Source organism: Buteo buteo, chromosome 11 (genome assembly GCF_964188355.1).
Source record: "Buteo buteo chromosome 11, bButBut1.hap1.1, whole genome shotgun sequence".
Classification (NCBI taxonomy): Eukaryota; Metazoa; Chordata; class Aves; order Accipitriformes; family Accipitridae; genus Buteo; species Buteo buteo.
The window spans coordinates 39,646,692-39,663,416 of NC_134181.1; the positions used below are offsets into that span (position 1 = coordinate 39,646,692).

The 16,725-nt window shown below is 39.4% G+C and overlaps 1 protein-coding gene across 2 annotated transcripts; it reads right to left on the minus strand.

The window, feature by feature from the left end:
- Positions 1 to 1,274: 1,274 nt before the first annotated feature.
- LOC142037356 (serotransferrin-2-like) lies at positions 1,275 to 15,362 on the minus strand. Of its 2 annotated transcripts, XM_075041694.1 has the most exons (17): positions 15,272 to 15,362; positions 12,596 to 12,759; positions 11,361 to 11,460; positions 10,133 to 10,309; positions 9,485 to 9,647; positions 9,315 to 9,379; positions 8,488 to 8,645; positions 7,208 to 7,394; positions 6,892 to 7,040; positions 6,578 to 6,668; positions 6,212 to 6,280; positions 5,732 to 5,914; positions 5,288 to 5,444; positions 4,468 to 4,550; positions 3,033 to 3,217; positions 2,455 to 2,641; positions 1,275 to 1,691 (listed from the first exon to the last, which is right to left on the minus strand). In XM_075041694.1, exons 1-17 carry the CDS (start codon positions 15,321 to 15,323, stop codon positions 1,642 to 1,644), a joined length of 2,220 nt encoding a protein of 739 aa, XP_074897795.1. In that variant the 5' UTR covers positions 15,324 to 15,362; the 3' UTR covers positions 1,275 to 1,641. The 2 variants fall into 2 exon arrangements, with proteins under 2 accessions (XP_074897795.1, XP_074897796.1); XM_075041695.1 differs by lacking the exon at positions 6,212 to 6,280.
- Between the last annotated feature and the right edge of the window lie 1,363 nt (positions 15,363 to 16,725).

Sequence of the window (16,725 nt, forward strand, 5' to 3'; positions counted from 1 at the left end):
AGAAAGGAAGGGAGCACCTCAGAGACCTAAACAAGCATCCTGCTCCTGTTCCCCAGCTTCTTCAGGGCTATAGCTGGCTGGCTGCAACACAGTCTATGAGGATTTTGCTCTGTTACCATTCTGGGACTTGTTTCATTCACCGTTTAGCTTTGCCCTTTTTCTCTGAAAGGTAGATGAGTTTGCACTTGCATCCTCTCTCTGTTGTTTGATTAGTCAATGTCAGGTAATGGAACAAATGAGATAGATAAGAGAATAGTCTCAGCTAAGATGCACTGAATCTAAAACCCTTGCTATTGGTCAGATAGATTGCAAATTTTTTCTTTCTCAGTGAGAAGGGGGAAGAGAGAGGTGACTAAGTCAAACAACAGGAAAGACAAGCTAGGCATGGAACAAACTGTTTAAAACCAGGTATTCTTAGCAGTGTATTTTACAACCGAGTACTTTACTGCTGCCTCGCGTTGGTGTTGATGGAGGGTTTTATTTACGTTTTTTCCTTTATATGGCAGATACATGGAAACTATATTGCAGCTAGCATGTCTTCACTATTTGCATGTCATTTATTGCTAGCTGAGGTTAATACAACTGCAATAGATGTAGCAAGGACTGGACAGTTTAGGGTGAAGAATTTTTTTTTTTTTTTTTTAATTAAAAATCTTAACCTTGCCTGGTTCAGGGTGCATGGGAACAGAAGGTAATAACACTCTTCCAAACTGAAATGAGCCCTGACCATGAAGAGCCATCCACTCTAAATCTTTATCCACTAACAGGCAAAACGAATACATGATGCATTCTGTTCAAAAGGCTTCATATCATGTTCAGGCAGTTTCTGCTTGTAAAACCAATTCTTTTAACTGATAAATCATATTTTGACGCTTCATAGAATCATAGATTCAAAGTTGGAGTGTTTTACAAGGATGAATATCTATTGCTTTCCTTCACCTTAAGGCTGCGAGCATCCAGTTCTGTTCACTATTAGATGTCTTAATACATTAATTTGTCAGATAAAAATGTTTTGATTTACTAGTATAAATCCTTGGTTAAAAAAGCAAATACATTCTTCCCTGTTAAAAGCAGAATAGACTACTGATTCTGATTAGCAGTTACATATATGACCTGTAGCATATATATGTATTCAGCAAGGACTATCTAGCTGCATCCAAAATCATGGGTACAGGAGGACAATGCTGCAACTACCAAAATGTCAGTTGATTTTTTGTTTGCTTGTTTTTTGTATGGAAACAGTTTATAAAGACAAGCAAGGCAAACTGCTACAACTAACCTGTGCTAATCATGACAGTCTGTATTTTAGTCCATGTTATTGGCCCTGCTATTTCCACAAAAATGCCAATTTCTCCATAGTAGTTGTACAGAATTGCTGATCCTAGTTCTGTGCTGTGGGTTATGCAGACTGGCCTGTGCTGCTCCACATGATGCCATGCTCCAAACAAGAAAGGGGTGACATGTGAGTAGTATTACATTATCATAAACATAAAAATCTGCTTAAAAAAAAAGAGTATTCAGCATACTTTCTAGAGATGACTGTTTCCTTGCTGACTGCTTTGGATAGGTTGGACTTGCATACCTCCTTGTTTTCAACACTGACGGTGATATATATGCCTTGCAAAGCCTCTGTATTAGCTGTCAGTTTGATGAGGATGCACAGATATCGTGTTTGCAGAAGTCTAAGATGCCTACAAACAAGTAAAAGTATACACTTAAAGATGCTATCAGCTTTAAAAATAACACATTCTTCAGATACTATTCACTAAAACAGCAGAAGAGAGATAAAATTCCCCTTTTGAATTTTAGTCCTTTAACAGCTTAGACTCACAGAAGTCTAATTTGCTGTGTAATCTTCATTTACTTCAGTACAGATTTTCAGATCCCAAAACAGCTTGACGCTGGCTTAGAGACAGTTTCAGTTTTAGTGATAGCTAAATGCATACTTCATACAATGGAAAATCATGAAAAAGTCATTCCTTAAGCTTATAAAGGTGTTGATCTTGAGTTCTCTAATGCACTCTTTTTAAAAAGGCAATTATTTAACTTATTTGGAGATTAATTCAAGAATTAAATATAAAATTTTGTTATCTTTTTCCCAAGTTTGGCATATCCAGATGAACATTATATTCCCTTTTCCCAGAACTGATCTTTGGAATTGAAGGGAAAAATTTCAGAGTGGGAATAAAACGGTCCTATTTCAGTAACCTCATATTTGCTCTAAAATGTATTGGTTATTCTGTTCCTGCAGAGCTCCAGTTTCAGTGCTTTTGGATAGGAGTTGTAAGAGGCTCTAAAGGAGCTCCAAACACAGTACTCCTTGGAAAATTGTTACTAACAGGATTATCTAGAACGTACTTCTCCATTCAGTCTAAACAAAAGGGCAATAGCTATGCACAGAAGGCTTCCTGCTTTGCATTTTTCTCTAACTCACAATTAAAAACTTGACTTTACCTGCAGGTGTACAATTAAATACTGATTCTGCCAGCTGAAAGAAAGACACTCCAAGAACTTCCTGATAGCTCATGTGACTTGCATGAACAAGGTACTGAGTAGTATCTTTGAAAAGCAGATCATTTTCACCATACTTCCTCGACTGAAAGAGATGGAATTCAGAATCCAGTTTGCTTCCCAGAGATTCCTAAACAGAAAAGAAATAAATTCTACAGCTTGAATCATAAATAGCAAGGTTAAGCTGGTGACCCTCAGTTTTACAGCAAGATCTAGCAGAAAAAAAGGTTCCATTTTCACCTAGCACTGTCCTTATTGGTACAAAAAGATGCAGTTTTGCAGTGGCTTATTTCTCAGCAAAAGTATGACCGCTGCAGAATGGCAACTGGTGCCAAAATGCCCCTTTAGAGAATCCAAATAATTATTTTCTCAATATCCTATGCACATTCTTAATTCTTTCACATTGGACCTGAAGGCACTTCATGTATTTAGTACATAAAGCTTTTGATCTTGAAAGGGTTTTCAGCAGTCATACATAACAAGTGATAACATGCTAACTTCTTCCCTGTTTCCTGTCTTACCTGGGATTTCATTAGAAAGTCATAGATTTTAGTGACAGTGACTGGTCGAGTCATGACTGTGCTGGGGGGAATGGGGCCAAGGTTACAGCCTGCCCATTCTGTGACTGCAGCACGTGTTCCATCCCGACACAAGAGTTCAAAGTCAATAGCGGTATAACCTTTTGCCCAACCAGAGCTGTCCAGATCTGAAAAGAAGATGAAGTGAAAGCAAATCTTTTTAAAAAATGAAAGAGAAAACAGGGTGAATCTCATGCAAAATGTTAAAAATTAAGAGGAAGAAGTTTAGCTAATATGTTCAAAACAAATACTCCATGCTACATGGTCATTTATTAGGAACGCATAAGGAGCAAGGTAGTGTTTTCACTGAGGAAACAGGTCAGTGAACTTAAGCTGCACCTATCAACTAAAAACTAGAGTAATATCAAGGCATATGAACAGCTTATCATGTCTCATCTTCATCTGTAATCAGATCGCTTTCTGAAAACAAAGCAATTCAGCCTGCATCTCCTTTGCTTCCCCAAACAAACTGCTCATTGCTGCATGAATTCCTGTGGGTTTCCAGGCCCTTATAACTCCACTTGATTTTAGAGAGATTCCTCTTAGAAAAGTCTCTTCTGCTACTGAAATCGCCTAAAATAGAATTTCAGTGTGCTTTATCAGACTGAACAAAATGGGGCTTCCCTTTCTCTTCAACTCTATGAAAAGACAGCATACTTTGGCTGTTAGAGAAGTAAGCAAAATTTAAGAGATTGAGGATTTAAGGTACTGTAGCCAAAACCATTTTCATCAACAAAATCCAATTGCTAGAGTGTTGCAAAGATCAGTAGTTCCCAGAGGAAATTATTCATTTCACAGTGTAGTAACAATGTTGTTTTAGAAACTGTGAAAGGCAAAATAATTTGCAGTATTTTTACCTATTAAGCTATTTGGACTGTTTATTCCTAAGTGCCTGTGAAACTACATGAGGAAGTGTCTGTGTCATGATGAAGCCATAGAACATCCCCTAGCACAAACAGCCCACAGCATCGCCCTTATCTGCCATTTTAATTCTTGAAACTCTGATTAAAAACAATAGGTACATGTGCCATGGCTGCCTATGGGAGAAGGTCTGGTGGGAAAGGTCACTTGCTTTTTAAAGCTTTGAGCTTTCCAAAAATTAGCTCAGTCTCCAAGGATGAATACCACCCAAACACACACACTGATCTTTGCACTCAGTGATTCTTCCTCTTTCCTCTCTAAAACTGAACAGTATCTGAATTTTGAGCTTTACTGGAACACCTACATGCAGGAAGGTTCTTGCAACTTTCCAGTCACAAACACAACTTCATGGACCTAGATTAAACCTGTAATGATCCTCATAAGTGATGGTCACTGTGTGGGAAGTAACTGACGCTAATGAACATTCTCAAAGGAAAAGAGAATATCTGCATCTCACTCTCTATGTTCTGGAGTAGGTTAGAGTGTTCCAGGAAAGCTACATCTCCAAAGCTTCTTCCACTGGGATTGCCAACTAGGCACCTAGTGCAAGAAAAAAACCAAGAAGTTATTAGAGACAGCCACTACACGATGACTGACATTTGGACAGTCATCTGAAGCTAAACCAGGAGTAGCTGGAAGAATCCCTCTCATCTGTAATTACTTGGTTGTTATATGGAACAAGTTAGTGATGTCAATATAGATCTCAGTGGACCGTGTTCACCTATTTGATAAGGCAATCCCTTTCATCCGTTAAAGCAGCTCCCAAGTCAAAGTTGTGGCACAATGTCTATGCAGCCTCACCTGTGCCTAGCCAGGAAAGAGAACGTAATTCAACTAATTGCATTATATATATTTTATAAGAGTGCTTTCAGCTTCAATATTTTCCTCTTCCTCTGTCTTCAACTATTTTTTTTAATATCTCCAGTCTATTTAATTACCTCCTGCACCCTACACTGCTTCTTACCACATCACCTCTGCTCTCTGACCTTCTAACTGTCTTTCATCCCTTGTTTTTAATGAGTCAGTATCAATGCTTTAAACCTTACATGTTTGGAAGCATTGTCTGGCTCTGGAAATGTTTTCAAGACTGTTTTAAATCACCAGTCAACTGAACATCCTATAGCAACTGCAACAAAAACAAAATAAATGCTAGCAAAAGTTTACATAGCCAGTTGCTTAACAAAAACAAAAACCAAACCTCCAAAGAAAACCCTCAGCAAAATAATAAGCCAATTCTGGCTATTGCTCTGCATTTCTAACTCTCACAAAAAGCTTACCTGAGTGCTCCCATATTGCCATAGTAACGTTCGTTGTGACTTGCAGCACATCTGCTAGATACTCGAGCCCCTTCCACCTCACTGTCTCCAATGCACACCTTGCACAGGTTTCCATCAGCTCCTGGCATGCAGCCCTTCCAAAAGTAATTCCGATAAGCTGAGTAAAGAAAACTGAGGTGAGATTAAGGCAAGGTATTCCAAAGGCTCTTCACGCATGGGAAAAGACAGGAATGGAATTCCATCCTAATAGCTAGCAAGAAGAGGGCTAAATAGTGTGAAGAATCACAAATAGTCAGATAGGCGGAAGAGCTGCTCCAACACCCTCCAAGACTGCAATCGCCACTTGCTCATCAAATCCTCATGGCCCCATCTCCATTTTACTCCCAAATTTGGGGCTTCAGATTTCCATGGTCTAGTCAACAGATAACCTAGAGCAGCTCTTACCAGAGCCAATGTCACAGTTCTCAGTATCATTCTCCAGAGTTCCGACTGTGTATCTGGAAAGAAGTAACCATCCTCCAGGACTATACAGGTGACTGTGGCAGGATCGCCTTCCCCTAAGGTTATGGATGTTAATCTGTTTGGCATTTTTCTTAGTTAGGGCAACAGCATAAGCAGACGGCAGTGCTGTAAAACAATGACAACAACCAGTGATACCAAGGCAATTAAGTATTCCACACAGGTACAGCCCCCCTCTTCCCTCCCTCATCCTGTCACAGTATCTTCAGTTACAGTAGAGGATCTGTATTCTTTGCTTAGCCACAAAGCCCTTCTCCTAGCTGCGTGGCATTGTCTGTAAAGCTCCTACTGAACATGCACAGCAAATTCTTTTCCAAACCAACATGCAAATACATTCCTACATAAATCCTAGAGGCCATCTCAGGAAAATTGAAACCTTTTGCCTTCTCAAAGTTGTCCTGTTACCTTTGCGCTTAAGAAGCATTAGTTTCCCTGTTTCCTCCATGCTCTCAGCAGCTGGGGCGCAATCTCCCCCTGGAGAGGAGACAACCATTAAGGATCTTGTGACTGCTGTCATTCAGATTACATGGCAGCACCCCATCAATCATCTCGAGCCATGTCAGCATCTCTGTCCCTTTTACAGAAGGGATATAATAAACAGCCAGACCAAATGCTAGAGCCAGTTAGTGGAAGAGCTGGGAAGAGTATTTGGACATATATGTGGATTCCTGCTTCCATCACAAAACATCACAAACTGTGGAAATTTAACTACATTTTTAAGGGTACTTTTTTGATTCCCTCCCTTCTTGCTAAGGTCACATGAGAACTTACCATAACATTCTGCAGCTACAGGCACCAATCCACACTTCCCTGCAATGTAGACATGTGTTGCGTCCAGGGTGACTGCATCAGCCTCACCACTCTGCCAACAGCATTACAGAAAATAACAAAACCAGGATTTGCATGAATTGTGTAACCAAGCAGCTGTACTTCCCCACTGGTTGGAAATTCCCCTGCATAAATTCCCTCTCATTCCTACTGGTTTCTCTAGTGTACAAGCTGTTTTTCCTCTTGTTCAGCTCAGAGAAGGACATACACACCCTGTGCGGTCTTATCATATACTCTGACCAGAGGGAGTCTCCTACCTTGATCATTTCAATGCATTTCGTCATGGAAGTTGCTTGGACACAGACTAATGGGTCGGATTTGATACTCAGCGCCCACTCTTCACATTTGCGAAGCTCAGCATCACTGATGCAGCACCAGCGCACAACACTGTTGTCCAAAGAGCTCCCTGAATTGGAAGGAAGGAGCGCAGTGAGACCGTGTCACCTATGCACCAATCTGTTCTTTCTTAAGGGACGTTTAGGTCTATGCACTGTGCCTGGCAGGGAGGAATAACATGGAAAGAGAACTTTTTCTTCCCTTTCCTTAGCTACAGTCCTCTAGAAGGCTTCTCACCTTCATGGCCTAGTCCCTTAAGGAGAGCTACATAATCCAGACCAAGGATATAGGCAATCTCTAGCTGGTCCTCAAGAAGCTGCAGGTGCTGAGTGGCATCTCGGAACAGCAGGTTCTTTCCCCCAAAGGGTGCTGAAGTGAAGAGTTCAAACCTGGCTCTTTCTTTTCCTTTTCGTCCAAAGAGGCGCTAGGACAAGAACAAAACTTTAAATTGCAACAAATCTGTTCATCCTTCCAGTAACAGCCTCATCCTTCCCTCCCTTCATATCAATCGTTTGTAACACAGCACTCAGGGTTCCAGGACAGTGGGACAAAGCATACAGGTACAGCAGTGAGTGGATGGTTCCAGTCCTAAAAGCATTATATGATTCACTTTTTTGAAGAATTTTTTCCCATCTTAGTTATTCCAATTTATTGGGCTATGCTCAATGTCTCCTACCCTGGAAAGGCAACTGAGGGAGTGTAGCTGAGTGAGAAACATTTGTAATAAAGATCAGTGCAGTAAAGGGGTGCAAGATTTCTTGTGCTTTATGATGGGGAAGTACTGTGTGCAAAGTAGCTCTATTCAACCTGATGGTACTGGAAGAGAAGAAAGCACGGAGAAGTGTACTAGGAATAGTGCTGCATAGCCATTGCTATGTATGGGGGAACACAGTTAAGATGTGTTAATAAGTGCACTGACAAAGGCTTATGACGATCTCTCAATAAAGAAGAGATTTTGTACAACTACTATCTACCAGAGTCTGCGTGACTGCACAACCCAGCCCACTGGTTTGAATTTTTCACTGTCTACTGGACTATTTTAAGGGCCAGGTGGCTTAATAAATTCTTTAAATTTGATTTAAATACACATTTCAGGTTCAGCTTCAAATAGATTCCTGGATGTCAAGGTAACAGATACTATTTATAAGTTGAGAAAAAGTGAGGAACAAAGGTGAACCCTGCCTGAATCTATGTGTCTCCCTCAGCTACATAAGAATTCACGTAAGTTCCAGGTCTGGATGAACATCATTAGCCATTTTCCAGTTTGGGTGTTATGGCATCTTCCCCATCTTTACTTATTTATTCCCACCCTTCTACAGAAGAACACTTCAGAGAAAAGGCAAACGTTCTTCCAGAAGCCGATGCAGGATCCTTCCCCAGAACAACCATTTTTTTTGTGCTTTGTTCACACTAACTATAAATTTCTCAAGAAAGAAGGCAAACTGAGTGGTAATCTCCACACAAAGATGGAAGAAAAACCTGTGTCTGGAGATATACAGCTTGTAATATCCACTCACTTGGATCATGCTAAGAAATTTGTTGGTGATCTTCTGGAAGTTGTGGCGGGTGATGACACCACGGCCAGGCCCCTTGCCCAAATTACAGGTGCTGTATTCAGTCAGCTCAGCTGTAGTCCCATCAGGACATAAGAGTTCATATTCCTGTTGTTCTGACTCTGAAACAAGGGGATACTCATGAATCTATGAAGTGAGACATGACTTGGCGGCATGCATAGAGATGGAAGGTAAAACATTTTTCAGAGGAGGTTGCTCAAAGATTATGCAAGCAGCACAGTGTGCCAAGCACATTTGGGAAAGTTGTCTTTTGATACACTCTTCCCTTAACAAAGAGAGGGACCTCAGCCAGGGATACTCCAAAATACTCTTTAAGCTGTACCCCTGTAAATATGTTTGTTTAAAAATACTTACCTGTAACTACTACTGCTAACCACCTTCAAAAACATCGGTACAGAGCTCGACTAAGTTTAAAAATACAAAACAGGTATACAGGAACTGCACATTCTAGAAGCTCAATACACTGAATTTTAAAAGGAACCTTATAACTCAGGCAATGCAAATACTGCATCAGAGACTTTAGGCTAAAGAAATCACCTGCATAAAAACATCTGCTCCTATTCTAAGAATCTCCTGTGAGCAAATATTTCTCACTTACTCTTTCCTCTTCTGTTTCCTTCCGACTTGCGTGGAGAGCCAAGAAGTACCACTGAACTGCTTTGAGGGACTGAATTTTCCGTGGAAACAACAAAAATATAGGTGTATCCCCCAAATCCCATGCAGGAAAGAGCACAGCCAGAGGTTAAAGGAATCTGAGTTTTTAGGATTACCTGTGGCACTTGTAATTGTTAGGTGATCTAAAAAGGCAACATCTGCCACTCCATTCTTCAAGCACCTGCAGAAAGACAAATGGCATCCTATTAACATGTCACCTGCCTTTTCCTCCCTCACAAGTTCTTTTTCCCCAAAGGTAAATTCATAGCAGTGTCACAGAGCTCACCTGAAGGCTCCCTCAGAGTCATAGAAGGGTTCGTTACTGCTTGTCTCACAGAAGTGGTTCTTGTCTCTGACATAGGATTTTTGTCCTTGGCAGAGAGCACACAGTCGAGGAGCAGCAATACCAACCCCAGGGATGCAACTTGCATTGAAATACTCACTGATTACTGCAGATAAGGAGGGGAGGGGGGAAGGAAGAAAGAAAAAAAGTCAAATAGGAAAAAATGGAAGAAGGAAAAGGGGCCAAACTTATCATGGACATTATTAGGACTATGGTGCTTTAATAAATAAATAAATAAAACAGCATATGTAGCTTCATTGTCTAAACTTCAAATTTGAAACATTTACTGGAAACAGAGTGATCAAATTTTGCTTGTTTAAAACCATCTTTGTGCTGGTTAGATATTGCAAAGATTTGTTCCCTGTTGCATAGAGAACACAAAGATTTCCTGTTTCGGTAACAATTCTGCTGCTTTGAGATCACTAGAAGAGTTCTGAAAAGAGCTAAGAGCCAGTATCAAAAACACTCCAAGAGGATATCTCATCCACAAAGCCCTCCAATTTCTGCACAGCTCAGTTCATTCTACATCTGTTTGCATTTCACTCACTTTTGCTGAGGGCGAGACATAGCCCTATGGCTCCTATTACCCACCTTGGCTCAGAGGTTGCGCCTCATCCCAGGAAAGATAATTTCTTGCAAGGAGAAAGCCAAGTGGAATATTCCAGCCTGATGTCCACCTGGCTCCATTGTGGCAGCTGCGCACACCTCGTAGCCTCTGGATATCCAGAGTTCCTCGTTTGGCAATGGCCACAGCAAACACACAATTTCCTGCGATAGGACAAAATATGTGACAGAAATAACTAAATCCCAATTCTGCAGCTTCCATTTGTGTACAGGAGTTCAACTACTTCTGTGAACATGGCTAAGGAAAAAAAAATCTAGACATATGAAACATATGTACTCAACTTTACCATATACTGGCTACACAGCACCTCATCAAACCGAGCAATGCAAGTGATGCGCAAAGCAAGAACATAAAAATCTGTCAGAAAAGGCTTACAAGATCATCCAGCTCCATCATCCAATGCAATTGCTTCTCAAGAGTTTTGAACATTTGTATCACACTGTTTAGGTATTGTAATGGAAAGAACTCCTATGTCTTATCCTCAGAACATGCTTACCACCTGAAACATATCAATTCCACTATGATTTCATGGTTCTTCAGCCAAAACAAAATTAACTTCTGTTCTTATACTATCCCCTTCTTAGTCTCTTCCTACATCCATCTGCTAATTTGGCTTCCTTCTCAGATTCATGTCCCACAAGTATTTTCTGCTGTATGCTTGATTTTGGCTCAGACTTACTTATTCTTGCCTTATAAATCATTCATTGCACAGACTGTTCAGCTCTGCCAGGAATGAAGAGGAATCTTACTGTAACAAGATTCTCCACCTTACATTATTGTCTCTTTAGGGTGAGAAGGAGAGAATTAAGTCATGAGAGAAGCTAATCTCTTAAAGAACTACTAGTAAATGTTCAGCTGCACTAGTAAAGAGCATGGTATAAGAATTGACACAGATTGAATAAACCCCTTCTTATTCCCTACAAGATGTAGAACTCCTTGCGGGCAAGCGCAGATATAATTTGTCTTAGTGACAGTACCACAGGCAGAAAGGCTACTAGATACAAAGCACCACTGGTATTTTATTCATCATCACTAAGTATTTTAGAAACAGTTGTTAGTCACCTCCGTACTCCTATAAAGTTAATGAAAACTTATAGACTTCTTTTCAAGAATTCTTGAGCTTTGCCTTTCACTGCACAGCAATTTATTAACCAAATCAGAAGTACAGCTTATTCTTTTGCTTTATGAACCTACCTTGATCATAGATCTCCTTTGCCACCACTGTCAAACCATAGAGCTTTACAGCAGAGTAAACATCTCCAGCATCCAAGGAGGCAGCATCTGCTTTATTCACCTTAAAAACAACAGCAAAACCCCCAAACCAAGTGCATTTACAGCGAAAAAAACAGAGCAGCTTCAAGAGCAGAGTTTTTGCCTGAAAAGTAGTAACCAGTGATTTTTACAAGCATTTGCTTTGCTTTTTAATTGAATCCCTGCTACAAAGCATGGTGAAATGTTAGCAACGCAGGCTGAGTTACCTTCGAAAAATACCAGTTCTTTTCCAGTAACATCCTTTCTCACCTTTTCTTTGGGCCTTCCATTCCAAAAACGCTATTCTGATGCCACTGAAGAGAAAGGCAATCCCTATTTCCTCCTACTGCTCCCCCAACACCCCAAATCCTTCTCAGAGTTCTCTTGCCTATAATCTTTCTGTAACCCAGAAAATGGAACTGAAGTCTATTAACAAGGGTTGCAGGACTGATTGAAAACACAAAATAAATTATTCCCTGAACCAACAAGAAAGGTTTTCTTTGTTTTGTTTTCCAGGTCAGATTTGGACTCCATTGAGGGCAACTGGGACTGAATGAAAATGGAAACTGAAATTCTCTATCCCAGTCAAGTTTTAGGTATGTTAATGAAATTATTCTACAGCACATGCTTATCTTCCTTTTTCATTAGTGATTTTTTTTCAAAGCATATAGCATTATGAAAATTTCATTCCAGAACTGGTCAATTACAAGAGCTTACACTTACAAAAGGTCTGATGTCTAACTTTTTCAAATTAAAGGGTTTTATATGAATAAAGGCTTTGCTCTTTACTTCAGAAAAGACTGACTAGGGGCTAAAAATAGCAGGGAAGAAAGGGAAGAGAAAATATTCATTATAGTCAGAGTAGGACCAAAATCCACAAGCAAGGGGAATGCTCTGAGCACGTTTTAATTTACTAGTTTGGTCTTGTCCATTTATTTCCAAGCAGCTTTTTACTTATTTCCTGGAAATTGCAAGGACATTAGCTGGAGTAAAATAGTACATCTAGCAGAATGCTCATGGGTTTTAATTCTTGCCTCTTAAGCTACCGTGTACTTTGTCATATATGCAATACCATCATTTCAGTATCATTTTATTCTCCCATGAATTCTGTTTACCAGTTACTTCTTCAAAAGAGGATTTGAACTCAAAATCAGTTTTAAAAATCTCTGTGAACTCACCCTGATTTTATCAATGCAGTCATGTGTATTGTGGGCTCTGATGCAAGAAATCCTAGCAAACGAGTTGACAGTAGCAAGGGGCAGCACAGCCGTAAGTGCTTTGGACAGTTCAGCACACTTTCTCTGTTCTAGGTCAGAAAGGGTGCACCATCGGAATTTCTTCCCTGGACAATCAAAAAAGAAGTCAAGATTTGCAGGACTTAGTGAAAAAAAAAAAAAAAACCCACCTCAGTTTAAGATCTTATGGAAGAAGGAGGTTATTTTATTTTATTTAACTTCACAAGTAAGTTGATTCTGCTCACTCACACTCACATATCCACATACTTACAGGCACCCAAGAGATGTGGCCAAGCAGGCTGATCAGGATCACTTTTGCCCAACAGGGAGGACAATGAATGTTTGCTGTTGAATCTTTACTAAGTCTCTTTGCTTCTTCTTGACTGGCAGCAACAAACTAGTTTTTGGGTAGATTTTTCAAGAATCAACAATTATTATGGCATGACCTTTTGCCTCAGAATCTTCCTTGCTTCATGCTCCATGAATTTTAGGCAAGGTTGTCACCCAAAATGAGGAAACAAAAGCAAGGACATCTGTATGGCTATGGTCTGTTTTCCTGTTGGGATAGCAAGAAGAGGAATGGCACTCACAATGTAGGGTAACCTTGTTAACATCTTTCTGTTATCAGACTGCAGTTTTTCTCCTAACAAGTCAACTGTGATGTGACCTTATCAGAGCACAGACCTCCTAATCTTGATGTAAACAATGCATTCCTCAGGGTTTATCAGTTTTATTGCTGTCAGTTGTGTCCTTGGTTATCAATACAGGCCATTCTTCTAACCTTTGCTCTGCTGTTTCCTCTGATGCTTTCACACACACATATTCCCATGCATAATTTATCCATACCAATCTTAATATTTCTGTTACAAAGTTCTAGTGATTCAGAACTAAGCCTGCGAAAGAACAAGAAACATGGAGGGAGGATGTTAAGAGCGGATCAAGTTGCTTTAGCTTTGTTGAATTTAGTCTTTGAAGAGGGGAATGTTGTTTTTTAAAGAGACAATAACTACTGTTCCAAGTCCCAGGTGTCTCACAGCACTGAGCTACATTGTGTGTAGAACAGCATTTCCCACTGAACACCATGCTTTGTTACAATAGTATTTTCTTCCCATTTTCTTTCCAGACAAATACTACCTGATTTTAAATAATAAGACGCATATCAGAGCTCCAGGGTCAGAGAACCTTAGATCAGAGGAGACATATGAAAATTTTAAGTTGGAAGAAATTGACAATTAAATGCTACTTTATAACAGAGTAAACCAAACCCCTCAACCCAGGAGGTGAGCATCTAGGACTATTCAAAATTACGATGGCAATTCTGTGACTTGGACCTTCTTCTGTTTCTAAACAATGTACTGTCTAAGTGTTTCTTCAGCAATGACAAGTACCTTGCTGGATTTCCCTCAAGGCAGAGAGGTTTATCTTCCATGACAACACCCACAATGAAAGACAGGAACTAGGGACAATTTGGTTGTTGACAATGAAGAATCATGTACTATGTTGAACAGAGTATTGAATAAACATTAACAACAAAATCCTCAAAATCTTACTTCTTTCAAGCAGGAAGTTAGTAAGAATTATCTTCATTTCTGGATGCCAAACAAAGAGATTAAATAACCTGCACAGGAACACTGGGCAGAACTGTAGCAGAACTGAACTATTCAGTTGTCAGATCTTTTTCCAGCTGAAAACTAAGTACCCAATAAAAAGAACCCAAAACAGTGCCAGCAGAAAGAAGGGGTTAAGAAGATGCAAGAAGGTGAAACCTCCTTTTCTACTAGGAGTGGGGGGTATGATTGGTTTAAATTGACTATAAAGCTACATCTTATGGGAGTCCAGACACGTCAACAAAATTTTCTCTTTTGCTTTACACTCCAATTTTATTCCATCTTGGACGTACTATGACTTATTTTGTATTCTTCCTATTAAATGCCTTCTACTCTGAAATACATCATCATATACATCTCAAGAAGATACTATACATTTAAGGAGAAAAAAAGTTATTATTATATATAAAAATACCATGCAGTTACGTAACTTAAGAGAATCTTATACCATGTAATGAAAACCAGGACTGAATGAATAGAAAACACTACATCATCTCTAACATTGTCATTTCCCGGTGTTTAAGCATTTGGGTCTCTGGCAATCTATTAATATTAAACAAAAATATTGCCTGGAATAAATAATGTTTACAATTAAAACATTGAAGTTCTTATTTCTTTGAGCATAGCATCAGACATTAGTATTCCACTTGTTTTGATGTTAATTCGGCACAATTCCAAAAAGAATCCGTTGTGGTTTTAGAGGGGAGCAGCTTGAAATAACACTGATTCATTTTGACAGCTTTTATGAGTACGCAGACCTCAGCTATTCAAAGGAAACAAGCCTTCACTGAATTACTAAGAAACTAGTGTATCAAGCTGCTTCAAAACTAACAGGGTCACCATCTGCCAATGATCAAACAAGAAAAATACAGGCAAATGGAAATCACAGGCATAGCTCTAGCTGCAACTTCTTTGCACAGAAGAAAATAAAACCAAAGCACATATTAGAGTTTGTATCCTGGTAACCCATCCAGAGGTCACCTTTCTCTTTCCCTCCCTGTATCAGCCTTACCTGAAGACAGCAAAGTGAAGATGATTAGGACAATTAAAATCACTGTCTTCATGATTACAGCAGTTCAGCAAGGATCCTCTCTCTATCCTGCTGCTCTGCCTTCTCATACCAGGAATTCCACAGTGATGACCAAAGCTTCTGGAAGATAACAAAGGGGTTTCAGGCATCAACAAGAATAAACCAAGATTTAAGAAAAAACCCAAACTGTCAGAGGATGGTATATCCTTGTATGCAAAGGAGAAAGGGACAGTGTCCTATTCCTATCTATAGAAGGAAAATATCCGTGCATTTTCTGCTTTGTTATGAACAGACATAGGAAGAAATGTAAGCCTCTGCTTTTGAAACAAATTGTGCTTCTCCTGTTTCAAAAGGCACCAAAGTGCCTTTGGGAGATAGATAGGTAAGACTTACCTCTATCTTACAAAAAAAGATATCTAAAGCTGAGTTGTCCAAACTACTGAACATTGAAGGGACCTTCTTACCTTATTTTTTCACCTGATAATGGTTTATCTACTGAGTATTTTTAAACAAAAAGTAATCCCATGCCTCCCTAAGAATTCAGAACAGAACTGTGACACTGTTGACTTTCTTGACTCTCTTAATTCCATTCTAGCACAGCAGTCTTATCCAAACTGGCTTATTTCCCTGTTTTCTAACACTTAGCCTGGAGTATTACCTCTTAATTACTCTACAGCAGCCATGATTAACATCATTAATTCTATAGCAGGGAAAAAAAATACATATATATATATATATATATAAAGCAGAAGTGTGCATACTAAACTGATCTGATGATGCATAAAATACTGCTAATATGGTTTCATCTTTGCTGTTCAGGGAAGAATTGACTAGTCCAAGAGTCCTGGAGAAAGAAAGTCTTTTTCCTAGTTTTGTTTTCCTTCTTCATCTTATGGATTTTCTTAGCACTTTCTCTGCTTCATGTATGTTTGTCAACACTTTTCCCAGATTTCTTTTGTTGCCTTATGTACTCTTTCCTAGTGATTCACAGTCTTTATTCCCCACTTGCTTCTTTTGCATTCACATACATGGATTCCATTGCTTATCTCTGCATTTCACAAGTTCCCTCACTAGATCTGCAACATTTGTTGAGGTGTTATGTTTCCCACTAATCCGATCACAGAAGGAGTTGCATTTCTCACTCCTTCCTGCACTCCCTGAACAAATGGTCTCAAGCCCTAAGATCTCCGTTCTCTCATTTGCTAGGAGAACAACTGTGGTATTAATCCACCCTTTGACTTGGCTCACCTGCACAGGCCTAGCACAGCTCAGTACACTTTGGGAAGTATGTTTTATTCCTCAGTGAGTGCAGTCTATATAATCTTTTCATACAATATATTATCAGATGTTAAAAAAAAGCAACACAAATGTAAAAACAAAAAACATGATAAAAGTAATTTTAAAATAGTTAAAGGTACACATATTTACTTTTAATT

What these genes read in the sequence shown, in the direction of transcription:
- LOC142037356 (XM_075041694.1), bottom strand. Translation starts at nt 15,323, where the DNA reads ATGAAGACAGTGATTTTAATTGTCCTAATCATCTTCACTTTGCTGTCT. An exon ending in GACTCTGAGGGAGCCTTCAG is followed by an intron (nt 9,380 to 9,484) that starts GTGAGCTCTGTG and finishes GTCTTTCTGCAG; the next exon opens with GTGCTTGAAGAATGGAGTGG. An exon ending in GAACTGTGACATTGGCTCTG is followed by an intron (nt 5,445 to 5,731) that starts GTAAGAGCTGCT and finishes TTCTTTACTCAG; the next exon opens with CTTATCGGAATTACTTTTGG.